The sequence below is a fragment of the Pleurodeles waltl genome, chromosome 7 (genome assembly GCF_031143425.1).
Source record: "Pleurodeles waltl isolate 20211129_DDA chromosome 7, aPleWal1.hap1.20221129, whole genome shotgun sequence".
Taxonomy (NCBI): Eukaryota; Metazoa; Chordata; class Amphibia; order Caudata; family Salamandridae; genus Pleurodeles; species Pleurodeles waltl.
Window position 1 is genome coordinate 564,989,215 of NC_090446.1, and position 23,287 is coordinate 565,012,501.

Consider the following 23,287-nt stretch of genomic DNA (forward strand, 5'->3'; position numbering starts at 1 on the left):
CATCTTTGATAACTTCATTGATAATATCAATGTAATATTTGCAGTAAAAAAAATTATGAAAAAACTGTGCATGGCGGGGTGCAAGTTATAGTTACCTTAGGACACAAGTTATAGTTACTTGAGGTAACTCTAACTGGTGAATTTCTATAGTTTTGTATGTTTAAAATGTGAGCCTAACTATAACTTAACCTTTATTTTTTTTATACATATATCTTTCCCCACTAGACATCCATTAGACATCTGAAATAATATAATGGTGATCTGAAATTAGTGTAAATACAAATAAGTGGCTCAGGTATAACAGTGGCACACAATTAGAGATCCAAAATTGTGTGTGGGTGTATACCTTGTCCGTGTGCTCCCTGAAGAAGCAGTCTTCCGTCTACAAGCTGGGTACTACCAGTGTTCCCTTATAGTCTTATGCACTATTGAAACAAATCAGTACCTTGCTGAGCTGAGGCAAGTAGGACTTGGGCTGAGTCAGTCACATGTCGTGACTGAGCGCTCCAGCAACACCAGTCTTACAACAATATAAGCTTCACACCCAGCTATCCCTACCAACCGATTTGGCATCAGCCTGTCTTTGCTCCAGCCCAAATGCACTTTTAGCAAGAATGCTCTTGACTAATGCATACAGCATGCCACCTTGTGAAAGCAGTGACCCGGGTTTAGGTCAAAGCACATTCCTCATGTTTCTCACCTGCCAGGCCTCCAGCTCCTGAGACAGCGCCACCTTCTGACGGATGGCACTCATCAGCTGCCGACTCATGGAGTCCCGCTCCAGCGTGCACTGGGCCAGATCCAGCTTCATCTGAGTTAGTCTGAAAGGAGAGAAAGAGCACAAAACATCAGACGTATGACACATGAATAGCAACAGAAAGGATAGGACAGAGCCTGGAGAGGGAATAGGAGCAACAGAGAAGAAGAACAGAGCAAGGGAACAGGCAGGAGAATTATTTATAGCAACTGCAGAGGGGGGAGGCGTAGGCAGTGACCGGGTAAAAGAGAGAAGGGCAGGGCCACTAAAGTTATGCAATTCTGCTACCACAGTGTTTCTGCATGATTATGGATTTGCCACATAATTCATTGCCTGGTGCCCAATCTGCATAGTTCAGCAGAAAATGTTGTTTGTAGCTCAAACAGATCCAAAGTTACAAAAAAACTGAGATACTTGCTGCCACACAGGTAAAGGCCCTTCACAAACATTAACTGGTCATCTTTCAGCTGTTTAGTGTTTTGGGTGTTAAACTGCTAGTAGTGAGGCAACAGTGCTAATGTGTAAAAATAACAAAGTAGTGCTATCACATAATGTGCCACATTACGTTGCAAAATGTGCCTTTTCTTGCTGTATAATTTACTCAACCCTGTCATATAATTTGATACTCCCTCGCCACATAATTCCAATGGCACTGCATAATGGAGGAATATAAACGAGGTTAAGGAGCGCCATGTACGATATGGAGGGGTATAGGACAGTGAGGTGCCCTTCAGAGGCTCCCCACTCTTCATGGGTCTCCACTCAACCCAAAGCAAATACATAAATCTGTGAGATATGCGAGACTACGGGGCCCCTCATCAAATTCTGCCGGAGGACACCATTATTCTGTGTTACGCCACTAGAAGACAGACGAGCAATTACGCTGCACCCCAAAATACCCCTCTCAGGCTTTGAGGCGTCAATATTGCCTCCGAAAGTTTAAATGAGTGCAATATACAAATACTACCAGCAGATGGCAACAGAGGACAACATTTTAAGACCCAACAAATAAGCGCACTTCGCAAGCACGCCACTGATTTCCAGTGACTGTATTCATCATCCAGTCTTTCCACTGCTATTTACCAATTCGCTTCACGCTTCTTTCTACCTCACCAGCTCATTATCTGAAAGTTGTGGCAGTTGTCCCAGTTCCCTCTATCTCTGACAACTTCTCTGCCTCCCAATATCTCCCATATCTCGTTACCTCCCAACCATGTTGCCAACGACTTCTAAAAACCGTAGCAGCGGGCACTGCACGAGGCTGTCCTGCTTCATAACTCATACCCCCTAGCCATGACCACCACAGCTGTCACTCCACCTTGGCTTCGCGCCCGTTTTTCGGGTACTAGAGTATATACTCGTATACTCGGGGCGAGTCCTCACTTGCCGTGACTGCTGCCCCACCTTAGTGCTCTACCTCATGCATCCACCCATCAGTGGCGTAACAAAGGCCCCCACAGTCCCCGCGGTGCGGGAATCTCCCGAGCTTCAGGGGGCCCCTCAGGACAGCACCTGGCCTGGGTGAGTCGGGGGAGGGGTCTCCCTATTATTTGCAGAGGGGGGGGGGCTCTAGTTTCGTTACGCGGCTGCCTCTCATCACACCACGAGCTCCGCCGGTGGGCGCCTTCTGGGCTCTGTTCCGGGATCTCTGCTGTCTACACCACACCCTTGTCCTCAGAAGCGTCAAGCAACATCTCCTCTTTCAGATGTTCCTAACCGAGGACTTGAGAACCCTTCTCTACTTCCCCTCTCCAAAATGAATAACTAATCCCCTCATATCCCGCACAGGGAGTCGCACACATCAGCTCTCATCCTCTGGAAAGATAGACGCCATGAGTAAAAGAGGTGGGGTTTACTCCTGTCAGTCATGACACCAGGGTTATACTGAGACATAAAATATGCCAGGGTACCAATAGAAAGTGGCCCTCAGTAGCGAATCAGATAGCTAAAACAAGTGGCCCACATTTGTAAATTAGGGCAGTTTTGAACTTGTAAACACTTGCTCTATAGGTGCTTTGCAAGCTATGTTATCCATTTGTGCTTGCTGCAGACTTTGCTTGTGGTAATCTCAGAGAAATCAACCCTAAATCCTCATAAAACAGGCCCATAAACGGACAAAAAACGGAATACACACCGATCTGCCAGACCTTCTGGCATTGCCTGACTGCCCTATAGCCCAGTCCGACCCTGCATGACACCCCTTAGGAGACACCTAGGGGACCACTTCAGCGGTCACTTCGATTGCTTCCACCCAGTCCCCTCACCCTCCAGCACCTCCTCACCATCCACAGGATCTATCCCCACATCGCATTACGCCCAGCATTTATTAACATCCTACAAAGCAACTGCACTACACTCTGATAACTGTAGTCGGCCACCTTGGGCCTTAAGAAGTAGGAGGCCCCTGAATGCGTCTTCAAGCACCAAATGTGGCTTAACTGCCCCGTTAGCGCTTATGGTGTCCAAAACTCTCCTTAGCTCTACTTGCCTTTCACTTGTGCTTCCACACTACTCCTTTCTACTCCTGGACAAAGTCCTTAATTTTGCTACTCATTTCTATTCATCACAGATACCCCACCCTTCTCATTCAGACGAGAAGCCGCTTAGTTCTAGATACAATCCTGGACGCTGTAATTTCAGGACACATTATTCTATTAATAATTCCATGACCAGTCCCCCTTTCTTCAGTAAACTGTCTCCTACTCCTTGGGCTCTAACCTACATCTAACCACCAGACCCTCTTGCTTCGTCCATATTAGGTCATTGGCCCTACTTGCACCTCTCCATTGGAATGCAGTGCCCTTCAACCTAAGGAACACAGCCTCCACGCCTTCTTTAAAAGAGCCCTCAGATCCTTTCGCTGTTAAGTAAATCCCCCCTCTCTGTACGCCTGCCATCCAGTGGCTGCAGCAGATTCGCAAATGCCACCAACTAGAGCAGCCTGATACATGTGGACTGATATGGACTAATAGTTTTTCTGCACACCCACCTCCACATTAGCCATGATACTCCAAGGCCTTCCTCTTCCCTGCATTAGACCCACGTAAATCTCCTTGCCAGCCCTTGTATTTGCCAAGGCCCATGTCTCTCCCAATTTCTTGCACCTAAAGACAACCTAGGGTAGAGCAGTAGACCCCTATGAGTTCTCTGAAGCGCACCTTGTTGCGGCAGCCTTGTTGAAACATTCAAACCTGCTCGATCCCTCCCTTTCCACCTCTGCCCACAACATTGCTTTTTTATTTGATATATTTACGTTTTCCGTACCCTATGCCTCAAAGGCGTTGGAGTGTATACAGGAAAGGCAATTGCGGGACATTGAATTTAAGTGACTTGCAAAGACATTTGTATAGACAGGTGTCCATAGGTATGTTACGAGCCAACGTGGCAACGCATGATCAGGCATGTGCTACATATACCACGTCACTCCAAACTATAGAGAACATTTCAGATATTCAATAACCAAATAGGAAAGCGAAGGCACTCCCTTAACTTTCTCAAGTCACACGTCTCACCTTCTAAAAACACCCCCCACCTTCTAACAATACCCACTACCTTTTAATAGTCACACCCTTCACCTTTAAAAGGCATACCCATACAGTAGGCCTTTTAAAAGTACTGACTCTAGTGCTACGTGTAGAGACATCAGGGCAGATGCGTACTACTGCACCACAGTACCGACTGCCAACAGTCTCCTTGCCCAAGAGGTCGAGGCTTTTTATCGGCACAATGATGTGGTTGCCACTAGTGCGCATGTGCATGAGATGTTCAATCCTTGGGGTTAAGTTAGCCCAGAGATACCACCACTGGGGCAGACACAATACCGTATCCATGATACAACTCGAACTGAATACTTCAATAAGAACAGCAATGACTGCTGAATTCGCTTACTGCAAGCTATTCATTTGTTATATACAAAATCGTTGTCTTTGACCAGGATTCAGGTCTTTGAATGTAGTTTTTCCTGGACCTGCAAGTCAGAGGTCCAAGGATAGGAGGAGGTGACTTGAAGGGGGGACTGATCCCCGTTCTGAGGCTGGAGACCTCTTGTCAGACAGTGCCTCAACTCTTTCTGGTTTAGTTTTGCCGTTCACAGGGGTTGGTTGACATTACCAAAGGTGTGAACATTTGGACTCCTCAATAATAAATTGTCAAGTCAAAGGCCTTTAACAAAGAAGAAATAATCCAGAGTACAGAGCACCAAGCAGCCAGGCTCTTACATGAGATGTTTAAACGAAGATGAATGATGGGTAACTAGATGACTCCATATTGGTCCCTAATGCTATGATGCCCTTTGCTGCAGCCTTCATTGAAGTTGGAATGAGACAAGATTCAACTTTCTGCATGGATTTCTGCTTCCCACCAGCACAGTGTTGTCTACAGCCTCAGTAGGTGTCCACACAATGCCACCCCACCCCCGATTTCACTCATGTTATCAACTTACTTTGCCAAAGATTTTCATTTCCCTTCCACTTTATGGTCAAACAGCCCAGCACATGACCAAGGTGACCTGGGATTGTAATCGATTGCCTAGCTGAATCATGCCACCTCTAGGCTCATCCTATTAAGGTGTGTGTTACCGACTGCCAGCCTCTAAAAAACTGAAAAACAATTGTCTATGGTTACTTGGATTATTCATCCTTTGGGATCAGTGTGTATGTCCCCATCGGGAGAGTGGAGAAATCACAACACACTTTTTGCCATCGCTCATTAGGTTATTCTTGCTGTCCATTGGTCAGACACACCAGGCAGTGGCTTACTCTGAGTTTATCAGTGCAACCTTCTATCTTAGCAAAGCTTTTGGTTTTCATATCTCTTCATGATCTTTGTGGGACAGTCCTACTGCTCTTGGCTCATCCACTACAAATTATGCAAACGTCATTGTTTCATGCTTCATGTTCTTTGTCTGCAGTGCCGGCCTGCCTGAGGCCTGAACAAGAGGTCTGGTGGGTTGTATGGTACGGATTGCACCAGCACCTGAACCGGAAGGCTACGGCATCATTTTCATCCTCAAAGTATCACTGCTGTATCAGCACTAGGGCTCTGCTAACATAGCCAACAGGAACAGAGCATCTATCATGTACCAGAATGTGCTGAGACCAACAAGGTCTTGATCAACCACCAGTTCTGTCCTCTTGGATTTGACAAGTCACACCACAGCACTGTCTGCAAAGCAAGCATCTTCGACTGCTTGAAATGCTTCATAGAACAAGCAAGACAATCCTCAAGGCACCAGGGCCTATATGGTGCTCTACAAAGGTTTCTTGAGAGTGGCTAGGTTGAAGTAACCCCCCTCCAACATTTAGTTCATCATGACCAGTAAACTCCTCATTGCAAAATATGTATGAAGCACCAGGATCATGCTTCACGTTCCTTCAGTAGATCTATAGATATAACCGTTTTTAAAGATATAGCCAAAGAAACTGTGAAACATGTTCTTGTACTTGCCCCTAGCCCTGTAGAGTATGAGTGCTCTCTGCACTCCTTCAAAGCACCAATCCTCTCTGAAGCTCTGTTCTAGGTCCTCTTGTAGAGACAAGAAGCCATCTGTGGCATATAATCAACACCACTCTGAACCTGCCATCATACTCCTCTTCACCCTAGACATATATAAGGATGTTGTCAACCATGGTGAGCACCATCACGGCTCATTAGTAATTCTCTGACAGTGCTGTTTTAAAGACCCACACACAACATGTAAATGCACACTCCTCACATGCTAGCCACCTTCAAAAAGATACAATCTCGCATTAAAAAGGCACACTGTTCTTCTTCCTAACAGCTGTAATGTCTCTACTGAAGAAAATGAAACCAAACCTCCCTGAATGCCACCTCAGATTTGCTACTTAAGCCCTCATACTCGTGCATCTGGATGGTGAAATCATCCCACTTCAAGACCTCCCAGCCTCCTTATGGACACCCTATAATGGGCAACTGGCAAGCCACAGCATAACTCATCCACGGCCTTAAGAAATATGATCTCTACACCCCAATCCTGTAGGAACTCAACTGGCTTTCCTTATTAGCCAGCACCATCTTTAAAACCAGCTGCATCAGCTACAAAGCTATAACCTAGACTCCTGCCAATCGGTCTGACGAGCTCACCAACTCTGGTGGCTCTAGCCACACCCAAAGATAGGACATCATCAAACTGGAGCAAAGAAGTGTAAACATGTTAAAAACAAAGCAACAGGTCTTTTCCACCTATGCATCCAGCATATGAAACATATTAAACTGCTCCAATGCCACTCCAATTTAGGAAAGAAATGAAGACACATTTCTTGAAAGAACACTACATCATGATGCAGTAACAGTCTACAAACCAGCTATCTGTCAAATTACTTATTGACTGTATTCCTGCATTTGATCCTTTATAGTTTTCGGAATCTGTGGCTAGGTTCATGCCGTACAAATACCACATATACATACAAAGTCACACTATTAAGCATCTGTTATCTACATCATCTTTGTTCTACAGACTCAGCACCTCTCCTTTCAGCTGTAAGAATCTCGCAAATATCATGTTTGTAAACCTCATAGGCATGGATCAGATACTCTTATACCCACCACTCCACTTACTTTTCCACAGCCTCTTCTCGGTCTGAAATTGCCTGCTTGACAATATTATCCTGGTCTGAATTCTGTGCCAGGACTCTCTGTCGCTCCAGCTCCTCACGCAATGTGGAAATCTCCAAGTGCTGCATCGTGATCTGTGACAGAAGACAGATAATGTTTGAGTAACGACGAGACAGGGAGATACTGGCACTGCAGAGTTTCAATAACCACAAAAGCTTCCTGCTCATGGACAGGAAGTTAACTGCAACAAGATGGACTCCAAGACAGATGCACCCCATGTCAAATAGGCATAATGGCATCACAAACACTGCACTAGGTTCTAGATCTGGATCAGTCGCTGCTTGCTGAGGTCCTTTTGTCTGACGTTCCACCACAAGTTGATAAAGCCCGTTTCTGTGTTCGGACTGTTCCTGTTTGGGAGGTCTGTATAAAGCTGGATCTGTCCCTAGCTGATGTCCTAGGTTTCTTGGCAGGTTGGTAAGATTCATTTTGTGCATGCCTGTGCGTCTGGATCTGTCCCTCATTGGTGAGGTTCACATGCACCTATATGCTGTTTTCAAACTCAGAGGCTCTACACTGTAGGTATAGATGCAGGGAAGCAGCTCACAAGACTATCAGGTGGGACGGCCGTGGGTGGGGGTGATGGAGATGGGGAGGAAGGTGCACTGTGGATGGTTAAGTGAGATTCAGGCACATCTCAGGTGCAGTGGGATACAAAGGTCTTAGGTACGTTTCAGTAGTTAAGCAGGACAAGACTAACCATTCTGCCACTCAGGCATTTTCATCATGGGCTGTAATGATATGAGAATATTTCACTGCAGAACAATCACCGATGCATTCTAGGCGAGGCTGTCTGTCCTGCGCTGATATTACTGCCCCTCTCCTCTTAACCTCGGATCTTTTTTAATGGTGGTGCCCTCCCAGAGCTTCTGTTTTTTTTGTCTTTATGGGAAATGATCCTGTCCCTTTGCTCCCCTCTGCCCCCGCTGTGACGTTTTTCCACCTGCCGCTGCCACACTGCATAATTGTGCTGTCAAGTACAGGTGTTGAAATGACTACTTGTACTAAGAACTGGCATAAAGGCCACTTACTGGCTGCAAGCTAGGGGGCAGTTTTCAAGGATGACCTGCCATGACCCAACAAATATACCTTTATGACCCCATTGTAGAAATGGCCCCCTGCGGTGAGATCCTTCTTTGAACATGTTTACCAAGGCTGATTTTGATAGCCATGCTGGCCCTGAACACATGGTTTGGACTGGGAAGTCTTGAGGTCCTTTCTAATTACAATGACCGAGAGGATGAGAAGAAGACCTCAGCCCCACCCTTGTTGGAGCCTGGTAGTAACCAGACCAGCCCAAAAACGGGGGCAATTGGTTTAACTAATGGCAAAGTTTTCAGCTCGATTTGTGACTTTGACAAGGGCTATACTGTCAGTACAGCAGAATTTTGAGTCTGTAGTCAAAAAAAGGACACATCTGTAACAAGTGACATTTAGAGACGAACTTATATTATGGCGGGCACCCCGTTTCTCCGTCACAGAGATTGACTAAGTTACTGTGTCACCCTGACAGAAGAGCCGCCTTCTAAATTTAGAAAGGTCTGCCAAGCGTAAAGTCATTTCTAAAGCATTGGAAGGAACTGCCATCACATTGGTTCCTGTCGATGCTGTTTACAGTTTGGTGCAGGGCTCTGTCAACATGACAGAGCCCTGCAACAAACTGTTCTCTTTTTTGTTTTCCAAAAAAGAAAATACCGAAGTGGGAATTTCTTTTTAAAAATAAAAAATAAAATGATCCCCTCGCCATTGGAGTCCTCTTACATGGCGAGAGGAGCATTTAGCAGTTTTCACTGCCCCTTACTGCCAGGCTTTTCCTGGCAGAGATGGGCAGTGAAACCTGACCTCAAACTCCGCCCGTCTAACTTATTCTGCAGGGCTGTTGGAGAAATGTAACCACGGTAGAGACGGGGTGGTCTCCGTCATGGTTTAACCTAAGGTCCACCTGAGTGAAAATTGGGCAGGTAGACCTTCTTCTTGGCAGTATGTATACTCCAGCAAGGTATAAATCAGGCCCTTAGTCTCCGAATGGGCTACATTTCCCATCCAAGGCTTGTGTGAAACAGGCCGCCCCGTGCGAGCAGTAGGTAGATGCTGCTACCTGAGGTCCATTCTAAGCTTTAGAGATCCCTGTACATTTCAAATCAGTTTGCATTCACGCTTGTATTTCAGACTTAATACATTATTTCCCTCTTAAACATTTGGGGCATAGGTTTATTGTCTTGTCGATGTATTGAGTAACCATTTGCTTAACTGCTCCTCCCATACAATTCCTGAAGAACTGCTCTGGTCTCTATCTAACACCAAAAGGGAACACAGAGTGTTTTGGACCCAGCGTTTTGTGAATGATTATTTCCACATCTAACTGCGCAACCGTATCTGGGAGTATCAGAGCTACTCTATGCCCACTAACTAATGTTAGGACCAAATGCACTCAGGCCTTTATCAGCACTGTTTCATTGTTCTTTTTTCAATGGAAAAGCTGACTGTCAATCTCTGATGCTTATTTAACTTTAATGGGGCTGGTAGCAGAAATGACCAACTCTATTGGAATTAGGAGATTTGTGGAAATTCGCAAATGTTGTATTTTAAGTGGAGCCTCTGAATTAAATACTGGGATAAATGAGGAATTACACAGGGGATCAGAAGCAGGATTACAGATCTCCCATAATTCTTGATTTCTCAGTAAATCACTGCCTCCTACTTGTAAGCCCAATTACTCCTCCTTGAGTTTCAGATGCCCTCAGGATCGGTAAATTCAGGAGTTACCAGGGATTAGTGGGGGGATCTCCTAGTAAGGACCTAAGCAGTAAGTTTCCTTTAAGTTGATCCTGCAGCCTCTTCATCAGAACTCTATCAATATCATGGACATAAATGTCAACTGTGACACTGATCTCAAATTACTGAGGTGTTCCGGGTGGGTCTGAAGTTTTAAGAGGGTTTCAGCTGCTTCACCATTCAACACATATGAACACAGGCATTTATTGCAAAAAATAAAGATCTTGGGCAACTGTGCATAGCTCTTCATTATCTGAGCCAAGCAAGGGACCCCCGGAAACACTGACGGCCCTAGCTGAGCTCATTATATTAATCATTCCTGCTCATCCACAGGATGAATAGGTGGTAAAATTGTCTCAATTCACATGCAAAAGCAGCCAGCCATGAACTTACGCATAGACTGCTCTGTGATGGGTGCTTTCTCGCAAAACGTTGTTATTTTGTACCAATAAAAACAACTAGTTCATGAAGTTTTCCAGTAGATTATCAAGCACTCTACGTAAGGAACCTGTTGTGCTTATTCCCTCAAAAAACTTAGAAACCTCCACAATCTAACACAATTATTTGTAAATCCTATAATAAGAATACCTGTGTTTTTACCCTTCTAAGCCCTTTCTACACCATTATCCCCTCTCATGTGTCTGACGCTCTATGTCAGCAGTTCGCAAAATGGTGTGACTCCACCTTTGTTCTTTTGCTTATCAAGTGCACAAGATCATATATTAATCACTTGTCGGCTTGTTCTCCAGGTGATCTGCCCCTAATATTGTTTCATTTTATTCTAATAATTGGGCAGTTGTAAGTCAAGTTCAACATCCTCCACTCCAATCTTGGGATAGACAAATGCATAACATTTAGTGAAGTGGATATAGCGTTTTGACTCCAGTTGCTTCTTTTCTGGTGTTGACTTCTGTTGTGGAATTGTGAACAGTGGCAGTTGCTGGCAGTGGTAGGCAGTATATCATTGTCATATGTCGGACAAACATCTAGACCTCAACTCTTCCTGCATGCAGGATCCTTACCCTGCTATGAAAACGTCCGGTCACCAAGGTGCGATCACAGGGCAATGACTGTATCGACCCATGATCGACACCATTCAGTCCATTTTTTTACTTTCTAAAACCATAATGGAGCTTAAACACCAACACAAATTTGGGGTGATGTAAGACAGGGGAACATGTGTACAGCAGATGAATCTACAGTACATTGTTGATGCTTATTTTAATGCTTATCCCCCTCCTGCCTCAAATTCATAGTTTTTAATCTAAGTAATACAACGATCCAGAATCTCTGGTTTAGCTTTGAACCTTATTTCTGTTATTCATTAACTAACAAAATGTTCCTGTTCATTAGTTAAGTAAATTTTGTTCAAATGTTTATTTGAAGATTTGACATTAGACAGCACTCCTTTAAAACACACTTTCACGTTAGTTAGAACGTGTTGGGTGGATATTGTCTCAGTTGCCCACATGGAACTTTCAATCTTGCTACCACGTTTCTCAGAAAATGAGCTCTTACACATTGCTGGGCCATGCATATCCCTAGTTCTGTCTTTGTCTAGTTAAATGTCCAGACCATGGTACCCTCTCTAGTTCTGCCTCTCCTTGGTAAGATAATTGTGATCTTTGTTTTTTCTTGTAGTACATGGAACTTACCTGGTCCATCAGCCGGTAGATCTCCTCCTCCTTCTCCCTCAGAAGGTCTTGTTCTCGCTGGGTAAGGTACATCTGTCTTCTTGAGTGCTCAGTGAGTGAGCGCTCACTACTCACATCAGAGGTATCCTTGCTAGAATCCTAATGGAAGAACAAAGAAGGTGAGAAACATCTGATGAGACTGGTATGGTGAAATGAAAGACTGACGGTGCATTTGCTCCCTGATTTACTTTGTGACCTCTCAACATCAAAGGGAGTTCAATTTCCAAGACCTTTACATGAAATCTTTCTAGTAGGGTACACAAAAAGTATGGAGCCAAGCCTCATAGCTTATTACACCCCTATGCTCCATGTGGGTTTTCTACATTGTTGATTTTTCCAGATTTGTGCATGTTACTGTGTCATAGCAATCACCCACGAATTGGGAACAACCACATTTTTCATTGGGTAGCAGGATGTTTTAAAGATCACAAAGACACTTAAAATTAGAGTTCTGTTTCGCTTGTTTTTCCAGATTAGTGGACTGCCCATATATATGGGTGAGCCTGCGACTAGGCCTCAAAATGGAGTCAAAACTTCTGTGCCCTAAACAAGATGCCAAGTATTCAGACTCTGCACATTTGTGCCACTTGACTGAGCCAATTCAACCCAGTGGTGACAGTCTTCATAGACTGTCCAAATTGCCCTTGGAGTGACAGGATCTGTATCCCTGTGCTAGTATCCCTAGTCTATTCCATAGGCGGGGGTACTTAGATCCATCCTGTGAACTCTCTACCAAACTCACTGTGAGCTGTGGCTCTTGCTGTCCAGTCTTCTCTTTGGAATCTTCTTTATTATGAGGAGCTGCTGTCTGTGACTTAGAGTCCTCCATGATAGCCATTGCCACATCCTCCTCTCTTCCATTTCTCTGAAACACACAGACAGTGATAGTGTGCTAAGCTTGACGGTGAAAGGTTCAACCTTGCATAACAACTGAAGATAGACAAGAAACAAGACTCTTCCTTAGCCACCTGATGCCACCAGTGCTGCCTGGCATAGCTGGTGGCACTCTCCTCACCTCTGGTACCTCCTGTGGCTCCAACGCAAGATCCACGCTCTGCTCGATCTCTGACTGGATGGAGGTGACAGACGAGTTGATGTCATGAAAGTGCAGCTCTTCACTCAAGTCCTTCAGCCTCATCTGGAGTCTGCGATTGACTGCTCGGGCCTCCTCCAGCTCCCGATGTGTCTCTTGGAGCTGCAGGGAGAGAGGGAGAGACCAGGGGGAGGCGATATCAGTATCAACTCACCGTAGGGCTGAACAACTTGTTAAAACACAGAGTTGAGATAGCTTGCAGTATAAATCATAGAAAATACTGTTCTTTTATGTCAGACCTATTTGATAGGCAGTGCTTTTACTTAAACAACAAGCATTTCCTTTTTAGGGTCAAGCGTGCAAGCGCTCTAGCCTGCTGCAATCTCTCTGTGGGCTTTTAACCATGCCCACTGCATGCCCATCAGATTCATTGGTTCGTGGGCTTGCCTTTTTAAAAATCACTTAACTTCATTTGTGAAAGGCATGCATACGTCATGTCTTTTCTGCTGTTTACCCCTCCTCGAGTGCACCGACCAAGTACAGAAAAGATACGAGGCTCCGTGTTTTCTGCATGGTTTCTGGAGTACTTTTTATTTTTATTTCCTATGCAGCGCGATCTCGCTGGGCAGTAGTCGAGTGCTTTGCATGACACTGACCCTGTTACATGGATAATTGCACTTCTGATGATACATTTGACTGCAAGCGAACTTCTGTTTCCTTTTGTGTGTTTCCATGCACATGGTGGCCATCTGCTCGCTTATGTAAAACTGTATTAATTTTTCATTTGGCAATAAAAGTCCAGTTAGGACTTTTCAACGCTAATAGCTCTAAGTAGAGCAAATGCGAGACCCATTGCATTGCAAATGCTTGTTAATTTTGCTCTTTGGAAAGCATGTCTCGCTGGAAGCAGTGAGAAGTTTTCTTCACAGCTTTTCTGAATGGAATGCAGAGCTAACAAAGAGACATTTTTGAAAGGAATGTTCCTGTGTTTTGTTTGTACTTCAAGAAAGTGGAATTGTGCTCTAACAAAGGACGATGATTGAATGAGGCGTCTGTTTTGTGTTTGAACTTCAGAAGGAATGCAATGCACGGTGGCCACCTGTCTGCCTATTGTGGGCGCACTTGTGAATGATCAGCAGTTGCAACAGGCTTTAACTATGTCACCTGTAAATTAAGGGGACCTTAGTGGTGTACAAAGAGATAGGTTGCAAATAGTGGTTGCAAACTGAACGCTGGCTTTTTTTTTTGAAGTTTAGGTAGAGCAGTCAGTGGTCCCTTGAACCACTGTCTACTACCCCACAGCCCGGTCACCCCCTGAGGTCACCTGACACCATTCACAGGGGGACACCTTCCCCTTTGAAAATCAGTTAGTGCCTCCTTGAGATGTCATTACATTGCAACCATGCAAATAGGAAGACCCCCCTTTCTCGACCATTCCTAATTGTGATTCTGTATCGGTTGCTAAACCCATTTTGCAAGCCTAGAAGACCTATACACCTCGCAAAATAGCTTTAATGCATACCTAAAAGCCATCTTACGGTGCAAGCCCCGTGATTTGGTCATTTGCAAAACAGATTTGGGCATCTGGCTCTTAGACACTCCTGTTTCCTACGAAAAAGTCCTCAAACTTCTGATATAGGATCATTTAACAAAACTCACTGTCTCTGTGCTTATCAAGATCAGCACATTTTAGCAAAGTGTCAGAGGCCTTAGCATTATAAAAACCTAAAAACATTGTCCTACCCCAGACGCATACTCTGAGCACAGATGAAACAAAGGGAAGCCCCCCACCTGCATAACCTTGAAGATAAAATGTGGCTTTTCATCTGTCATGGATCTACAGTGGCATATAAGCAACCGTGTTGGCAAGCCTTTTCTGTAGGTTTGGATTCTTTCCAAGGGGGCCTTCCTCACAATGGAAATTCTCTCTCCTTTCTTCCACTTACCTATATTTCTTTCTTGCCCAGCTGTCCCTTCATCAGAGGTTGTTCTTCTAGATCCTTAAGTCCTTCTATTTAGTTTCTCTTTTCCGCCCCTCCATGTCCCCTACCTGCAGAAGTAGTTATTTTCCTACGTTCTGTGTCTCCAGTAGAGAGTCCTCCTGTTGGTCGTCTCTCCTTCTTCATCCCCCCATCCTGTCTCTTACTCACAGGTCTTGGTCTTTCTCTTGGTTCTGTGTCCTCTTGAAGGTGTCACACCCTCCCCTTAACAATTGTCTTCTCCTCCCCAGCCTGTCCCTTACCTGCAGGTCTTGCTTCAGCCTCCTCAGCAGGGTCTCTTTTCTTGAATCTGTTCCTGACCCCCTGGAGAACCGCAGGTTCCTACCAAGTTTGGGCCACGAATTACTATTTCTTTTCCTTTGCCTTTAATTACTCTAAATGCACAACCGTAATTACCCTGATAAAGCAATGTATTCATCAAGAAACAAGTTGCCAGTGGGTTTTTGTTTCACATATGAACTACAAAATTATTCTGCGTTCCGGAGTTCAGCTACAAATGGAAGTTTGTGGAGGAAGAAAAATCTGAATTAGTAAATAAAACAAAGCAATTGTTTTATGTTCAGTGGTGTTACTGGTCATCATTTCCCCACTTTGGAGCACTCATGTCGACTTTATCTATGTTCATTGACAGCCTAGTGTGGTGTCTCCATGGACTAACACATCCACTGCCAACATGTGTTTAACCGCATGGCCACAGGTTCAAATCCAGATGAATCCACTCAGTCATTCATAAATAAAATAAGAACCATTGAGTAGCATGATAATAAACATTCACCACCTCCACTTGTGCTCTGAAGATGTGCTCTACAAATGCACCTGGTATCTTTGATAGTTCCTTCTCACAGTACTGCCTCTTTATGGGACTGTTTTTTAGAAGGTGTCCTAGGCCCCTGGTCTGGTTTCTCCACTTCCATCCCACCACAGTCTCTTACCTGCAGGTCCTTCTCGTCTCGCTGCCTCCTCAGGAGGAGGCTGTTCTCTTGGAATGTGTTTGCCATGCCGTGGCTGCTCTCGCTCTCTTCCCGCAGGAGCCGGATCTGGTGCTCAAGATCCTGTCGCCGTTCCTGCAGCATGGTGTTCTGTAGGACACAATGATTGAGAATCTCAAAAGGGGCAACAAGGAAAGGTGCCATCTCTTTACAAGACCACCCCCTCCAATGTCACAAAAGGAAACAAACGGCTTTAGGACTAACCTAGAGAGTGGCAGATGGGACACTCAGGCCCAAACTTGCCAGCTATCCTGTCCACTGTATTACAAGTGCCATAGGTTATAATGCACTAGTGATATGATCGAAGGGATATACACTGTCACGGAATATCCCATCTAACATACTTTAAATAAGGCCCTTAGACCAGGGAGGGCAGCAGAGCCCCCCACAGTCCCAGCAGTGTGGGGGGGGGGGGGGGCAGGGTTACCATACTAAAGGGGGGGGGTGCAGCCCCTACTGATGTGAGTGTGGGGGGGCCTTCAGCATATCTTACTGGTGTGTTCCCTCACGTTGTGTTGTGCCACTGCCTTAGACTTTTCATTCAGGTGAGAGATTTAAGACTGAGAGACTTAGTGAGTGACTGAATGCATTACTGAGTCCGAGCACAGAGGGGGATATCAGAACGGCTGTTTAGGTTAGTCATCCATTCTCCATCGTCCCTGAGACTCAAGCAGGAACATATCTCCTCTAAGGTTGCCACAGGGCCTCTTTTCATCGGGGACACCATTTTCCTCCCCTGGCCTTCCACTTAATAGCACATTGCGTTCTTGGAGTTGTATTGCTGGTTCGTGTCAATTAGATCAATTGATCGCACACCAGTGAAAACAAAGACTTGGAAAGGGGAAGATCGGGACTTGGACATTGTGTCGCTGATGGCCTGCAGTCTCTGGGCACCATTCTTTCCTCCCGTTGCTTCTGCTCGAAACGGAAAAAAATAATCATCTAAAAACCCATAAATGGAAGGTGGATGCAAAAGTGGGGTGGAGGCATGAGGAGCGGATTCGCGAGGGGAGGAGTGAGCGACAGTCGCCCTTTGCATTAATATTTACAGACTCTGCCCCCCAAAAAAATTAAACAACCATGTCAAGTACACAGATTTGTATTTTATATAGGACTACTTTTGGTGCAAGAATCCTTCTGTTATCTGCCGGTTGCAGTCTTAGTAACTTAGCTTCTATGCGCACCTCGAGACACTTGATTGAGGCTAAGGCTTTCTGCCTGGCTGAGCATGGCATTTCGTGCGTAGAGGGTCAGTTTTAATTGACCACCAAAGCTCACTTGTATTACTGCCCAGTGCCTAAAAAAGACTGGGGCTCCGGGAACGGCCTTCATACTTCGGGAGGAGGCCGAGATAGAGACCGAAATAGCCAATACACAGAGTGGTGTCCACTGAGGTAGTTCGTACAACGAGGCGGGGCGTCAGCTGCGGCAATCCTTACAAGTCCCAGGTCGAATTCTGAGAGGCCAATAAAATGAGAACTTTCCTTCTGGGTACCAAGCCCTATAATTTATGTATCTGGATACCCAGGTGGATGCACGAGATGTGTATGAGAGATAGGCGTGAAAATATAGATCGGTAATTTTAATGTGGGCGTGAATTTCAGGGCAATGACGCGCGAGAGGCGGGGGGAACTGCCCTTGGCACGAGTATGAGGCGTAAATAAAGGAAGGGTCGAAAATCCACAAATCCCTGAAAGAACAACCCGGTGACTAAAGGCCCAATCTTCTCTGCCCCTTCAATCCTTTGCCTCCCTCTGTCAGGGAAATTATTTTCTTTTACGTTTTTTTAACTATAAGCACTCGTTGTTCACTTCTATAAAGGTCACTTGCTCAGTTGGAGCCCCTCGCTCTCCCATCCACTCCTTGGTCTCTCTAGGTAGTTGTCGCCAGTAGGGGGCGAGAGACGTCTCCGAGGAGAACACGTGTGCCTGAACCGGTGGGGCCTTGAACTTGTCGGGCCTGTTTTCTTTGGGTTTCGCTGCCGGTAATTAAGGCGGCGACGCCAATAACAATACAAGTCACCTCGCCTTCCTTCTCGACCTCTATCCCCGGGCACTGCTGCTGATTGCGAGAGACGGGGCGGGGGGAGGGTTACACGGGGGGGGGGGGGGGGGGGGGTTACACAGATTCCGCTCTGGTCTCGTTACAGTTGCTTCCCTGTCCACCCTGCCTGTGAAAATTCAGTATGATTTTATATACATATATATCTATATCTATGGACCATGTGATAGTCTGCTTCTGAGGAAGCAATGGGTGCAGATAGCTCAAGCGGGGAGGCACCTGCGCAGCGCCCTGTTTGTGGAGTCGAGTGTCACACGTCAGTTCTGTCGAGCTTGCCCCGAGGTTTCGGTTGCAATTTGTGTATCTATATTCGAAACCTTTCATTAGGAAGCATTTCCGCGTATATGGTGGATTCCAGACCAGGCGTGGCTCACGAACGTAATTAATAGAATACTACTCAAAAATGTGGTCTAAACGGCTTGTTTAAATGATTAAAATCTTCTAATATTCAGCATTTCCCACCCTTCAAGTAGGAAAATGTCTTTTGTACCACTTCCTGGACTTCGGAAACGTGTAAACCTTTTGCTGTGGAGAAATCGGGGCTAGTTTATGACAAATGCTCAAGCAGTTCACGTTTGAATGCAAAATGACTGTTCTTTCGAAAATGACAGGCTACTCCTTAAAGGGACATCGATTGCACTTTCAACATATATTTTAACTTGATATTCGAGTGATGAGACCAAGCTGAGTTTGTGATATTCATACTGCTATCCAGGGCCGTCGCGCAGGGAGTAACCCTCACTCTTTCGAATATCCCCTTCAGGGCTGGGGGCATTCTGGCCAATGAAATATCTGTGAGGTATGGGAGACTCAGGGTGCCCTTTTCACACACTGCAGGGGACATCAGTTTACCTTACGTCACTGAGCATCTGTCAGTATCTGTGAGATATGGGAGAAGCACTGGCACCTCACCATTTGCCCGGTGGGGGGGGGGGGGGGGTTATGTTTTGCGTTACACCACTGTTTGTGCACTGTTTAGTCACAATTTCCCTTGAGCAAGAGGCTGGTCTTGCTGTGGCTGTTCTTTCATAACTGTCTGGAATGTTTCTTTTGGCGCGTTTTTGCTTGGCTGAGTAGGTACAATGCGGCCTTCTGATTAAGACACCCCGCTTTCAAAGTTCACCAGCAGCCAGTGCACTCATGGCTGCAGACATTACTCACTTCAGAGGTGTGTTATTCTTGGTATTTGAAGTATGTGTTCTCCTTTCATTTTCCGAGGTGCTCACATTTTTCCGCACGAGCTGCTTATGTACCAGGTTTAGGCAACTGGCCATTTTGATGCGTTACTTAATTTGTTGAGGGATTCTAGGGAAACGTAACTTGTAGCTACTATGGTAGAGTCCTGATGTGGAACGGAAAGGGCGTGTTATTATATAATTGTCAATACTTGTAAGTTATTAAAGTATATGTATGCAAAACTGCTGATAAACATAGTAGCTACTTCGACAGGCCGAATTTTCAAATCCAACAGGTGGACAGTCAAGTATTGGCGAGCAGTTCATTCGGCTGGCTGCTGCAGAGATCCGGGGCATTAGCTTGTGCGTGTGGGTCTGCACAGGTCTTGGCCGGGAGACTGCTGTTTTGCGATGGCACTGACAGGAGCGCATACTTTTACCTCGCAGTTTCTCAGATTTAGTGCAAAGTCCGTAGATAGCAAGTGTCGGGAACAGGGAGCAGCTGTTGCACCCGTCTGCCTCTGTACGGTGCTTGCTGCAGCTCGTGCACCAGCTCAGAGGAATTCAAAATAAATGCACGCGCTCTTACAGAGCAGTTACACGAGAACAGAGCGGGCGGTGCCCTGCGCGCGCGCACGTTCCTGGGGGCGGCCTTTGGGGTCAGCTGGGGCTGGGTGATTGTATGCAGGAGTCTCTGTGGGGTGATGCACCTGCTGCAGGGATCTGTCTACGCGCCACTGCAGGGCCGTGTGCTGTTGGGGGGCCGCCGCTGCCGACAGTAGTCCGAGCACCCAGCTAATGCCCGTGGCTGACCCACCTCGGCCTGGAGGCTCTGCAGGCGCGACGCGTACTCTGTGCCGCTCAGGGTCTTCATCCGGTTCTCCTCTCGGAGGGCGTGGAGGTCCGCCTGGAGCCTCTGCTCCGCCTGGGCCGCCTGCGGAGGGGTGCGAGGGTCGGGAAGGGGAGCAGGACGGTATAGAAGGGGTGCGTGGGTTAGGTGTGGAGAAGGGTGTGGTAGAGGAGGTCGGGAAGGAGTGTGGGAAGAGGGTGCAGGGTGGGGAGGGTGCAGTAAGAAGCGGTAGGAAGGGGCAGTGGTTAAAGGTGCACAGGAGAGGTAGGGAAGGATCGAGCAAGTGGGCGAAAGACGAACAGAAAGTTAAAGAAGAAGAGAAAGGGGGAGTGAGAAAATGGAGTCAAGAGCAGAGAGAGAATAAGGGGGAGAGGGCAGGTTGGGGAGAAGGAACACGGTGGAAACACAAGAAAGGGCGAGCAGGCAAAGTGAGAAGGAGGGGGAATGGGGAGAAAGAAAAGAGCAGAAAAAGTGAGAAGGGGAACAAGAACACACAATATACATATTTATCATACAATGTAAATGTCCCTTTACGTTTATGTTATCTTTGATTTCACTTTTCGCGATTTTAACTTTTGATTTTAGTCTGGAACTGTAGGCCTGAGCCACATCAACGAAATTTAGCACTGGTGCAAAACTCGGTAAAGCCATTTAAAACATGTATCTTACTCGTGTAATACACTGCAGAAGAAATCGTTTTTGCCCAGTCCGTGCACAAAATGTTTTCTTAAGGAAGGGCGAAAATGGAGGAAACGAGTTACGGAACCAAATGCAGCACACATATTACTAAAAAATCCAATTGAGTGAGTTATAAACGGTTCAAACAAAGAAATCCCGAACCTCGAATAATTATTTTTACTGAGTTGCACCATTTTTTTCAAATTAATGTAAAATAAACGAAACAAGCTGATTGAGGGTGATTTTCTTTATCGCTGCATACTAATTGATTTAAAGAACACAACTCGTAGCCAATCAGCTTGCATAATTTTGTGTTGTGGTTCAAATATCATGTCCACTATTTCGGGTCACGTCAGTAGTAATACTGGGGGAAATGGATTTGCCTTTTTTGACCCCCAGTGCAAATCTTTGGAGTTAAGGTACTTTCTGTACTTTGACGTTATTGTCGTTTCCTTCCATATTACTGCACATTCAAATGTTCCAAACCTTCCATATTACTGCACATTCAAATGTTCCAAACACACGAAAAGAGGCGTTTTTATAACCGGCCTGTTTGCAAATGGACAGCAGAGGTGCCTGCGGGAACCAGCATTCCTCTAACAGAAATTCAACCAGATGTTATTATTAGATGGATGACGCCGTTTCACCAGTTTCCGCCTCTGGCCCTAAATCTTCCCCGAACCTAAGTGCGGTCCCCAAGCCTGGGCCATCTAAGTACTTCCAGCACTGATAGTAGAAAGCGGGTATGAAATGCGCACTCTGATTGGCTAACACAAGCCATGTGACGAGCCTTCCTCGAGCTTTGATGACAATCCAGACTTAGCCTACATCATGTATGTAACCTGCTGAGAGGACGGACCGGTTCTCCCAGCTTTTCCATCATCCTTGCACAAGAAGGAGTCACTCTTGAGATGTGACGTGGAGATAACGTTTACAGTGCAAGCTTCGAATCTGCTGACATTTGTTTGATCAATAACGATAACTCCACTTTAGGCCACAAGAGAAGACAATACAAAGGAAGGCAATTTTATTTATTTTAATTGGTTGTAAAACACCACTCCACTTCAGAGCCCTGCAACAAGACAAAGAAGCGTTTTTTTTCTCACGATGTTATGCTTAGTGCTCTGGAAGCTAAAACGAAGACACACTTCATGTATAAAATGTCAAAAATCCTACTGTTACAAGTGAGAAAAAAAGTCTGACATGCTCAGTGTAACCTGGACTTCCAGCAGCGCGTATCAGTTGATTCACCAGTGTAGAGAGGTTTTAAGGCAGGGGCAAAGTGGACAATTGTCCAGGGCCCCCACCGTCCAAGGGGCGCGTCGAAAAGTGACATTTTCTCTCATCACAGTCATGTCTATGTTTCCATCTCATACTTTAACATAATCTTCAATGTTGTGTGGCATCATGGGGTTTGAATAAGCAGAAAACGGATAATAAAATGCAAAGTTGTTCCAAAGAGGGGTGCCCTAAAGTAAGTCTTAACCAGGGCCCCCAAAATCATTACGATGACTCTGCCGGAGGTTTCTACTCAGGCCCTGCTGTAGAATTTTTTGTTTGTGAAGGCTGTAAAAAAGCATGGGTGGGCCATGAAGATGAATGGGTACTGGCCAAAAAAAACAACAATTTTATGATCTGATATTTTAGGTATTGGCATCTGCCCACTTTTGATATTTTTAACACAATAATCAGCACTGAAGGAGCTACATACTTCGATTTCTCTAATGTGCTTTGGGGAAGGAGTGGGAAGCTGCTTGCCAGATTTTTGAGGTAGAGAGCTTAGACTGCAGCATCCTTCTCCTAGTCATGTGCAGCAGCAGAAATGTTTCAGCTGCCATACATGACCAGATTACAGATTTTCATGTTTTTTAAAAACGGTGTCACATTTTTACTTTGCAAAGCATTGACGTTTAAAAATACAATGCAATTAGCCGAGAATCTTAATTCAGTTTTCAGGAAATCCGTGCTGGTGATTGGTGCATCTTAGTAGCAGGTACTAAACTCTGCAGATTTCACACCTCTCCCCAGGTCTGAAAGTGTCCTATGTCAATGGTGCTAATCATTAAAATAAACATTAAGGGAGAGCCCATTTGAAACATTAAGGGGAAAAACCCTTGTTTTTCAGCTCTGAATGGCCTTGGGTGGGCCAAGGTAATCCTTGTGTGGACCTGGCCCACTCTCTAGAACCGGGCTGGTTCTACTGCAGCCCCCCACTATTCCAATGAACAACTTGAGTGCTAACATTGTGTATTCATGCCAAAAAGTGAGGTACGCCATTATTGAAGTAGAAGCTGTTAAATGTAAAGCCTCTCCTATGGACCAGGCCGAAGTAATAACTTAGAGGGGTTAATGGAAATATGAAACCATCTGTTGCAAAATGTGAGCGAACTATGAGTTTTTAGCCATTTATGGCACAGTTCAGACTCCGTTTCCACATCTGATTCCTAAGACTAGCCATCCTCTCTGTCACTTATACCTATTTAGTTTTAAAATAATAAGGCTCTGGTAAACGTCAAAAGGTTTTAAATATTCCATTGTAATGCATGGGAGTTATAGAAGCAGATTGTTATTAGAGGGCAGACAGTGATTTGCAGGCAGAGCTCTTATTTAAAAGAATAGATTTCGGTAGTGAGGACCTCCAA

General features: G+C 45.4%; 1 protein-coding gene across 1 annotated transcript in view; it reads right to left on the reverse strand.

The window, feature by feature from the left end:
- Positions 1-23,287, reverse strand: part of BICDL2 (BICD family like cargo adaptor 2) — a 90,213-nt gene that overhangs the window by 18,615 nt on the left and 48,311 nt on the right. The window contains exons 4-10 of the mRNA XM_069244328.1: positions 19,935-20,051; positions 15,825-15,971; positions 12,875-13,054; positions 12,602-12,724; positions 11,821-11,958; positions 7,334-7,464; positions 701-821 (exon numbers count right to left, since the gene is read on the reverse strand). Coding sequence (XP_069100429.1) covers positions 701-821; positions 7,334-7,464; positions 11,821-11,958; positions 12,602-12,724; positions 12,875-13,054; positions 15,825-15,971; positions 19,935-20,051 — 957 coding nt within the window. The remainder of the gene's footprint in view (positions 1-700; positions 822-7,333; positions 7,465-11,820; positions 11,959-12,601; positions 12,725-12,874; positions 13,055-15,824; positions 15,972-19,934; positions 20,052-23,287) is intronic.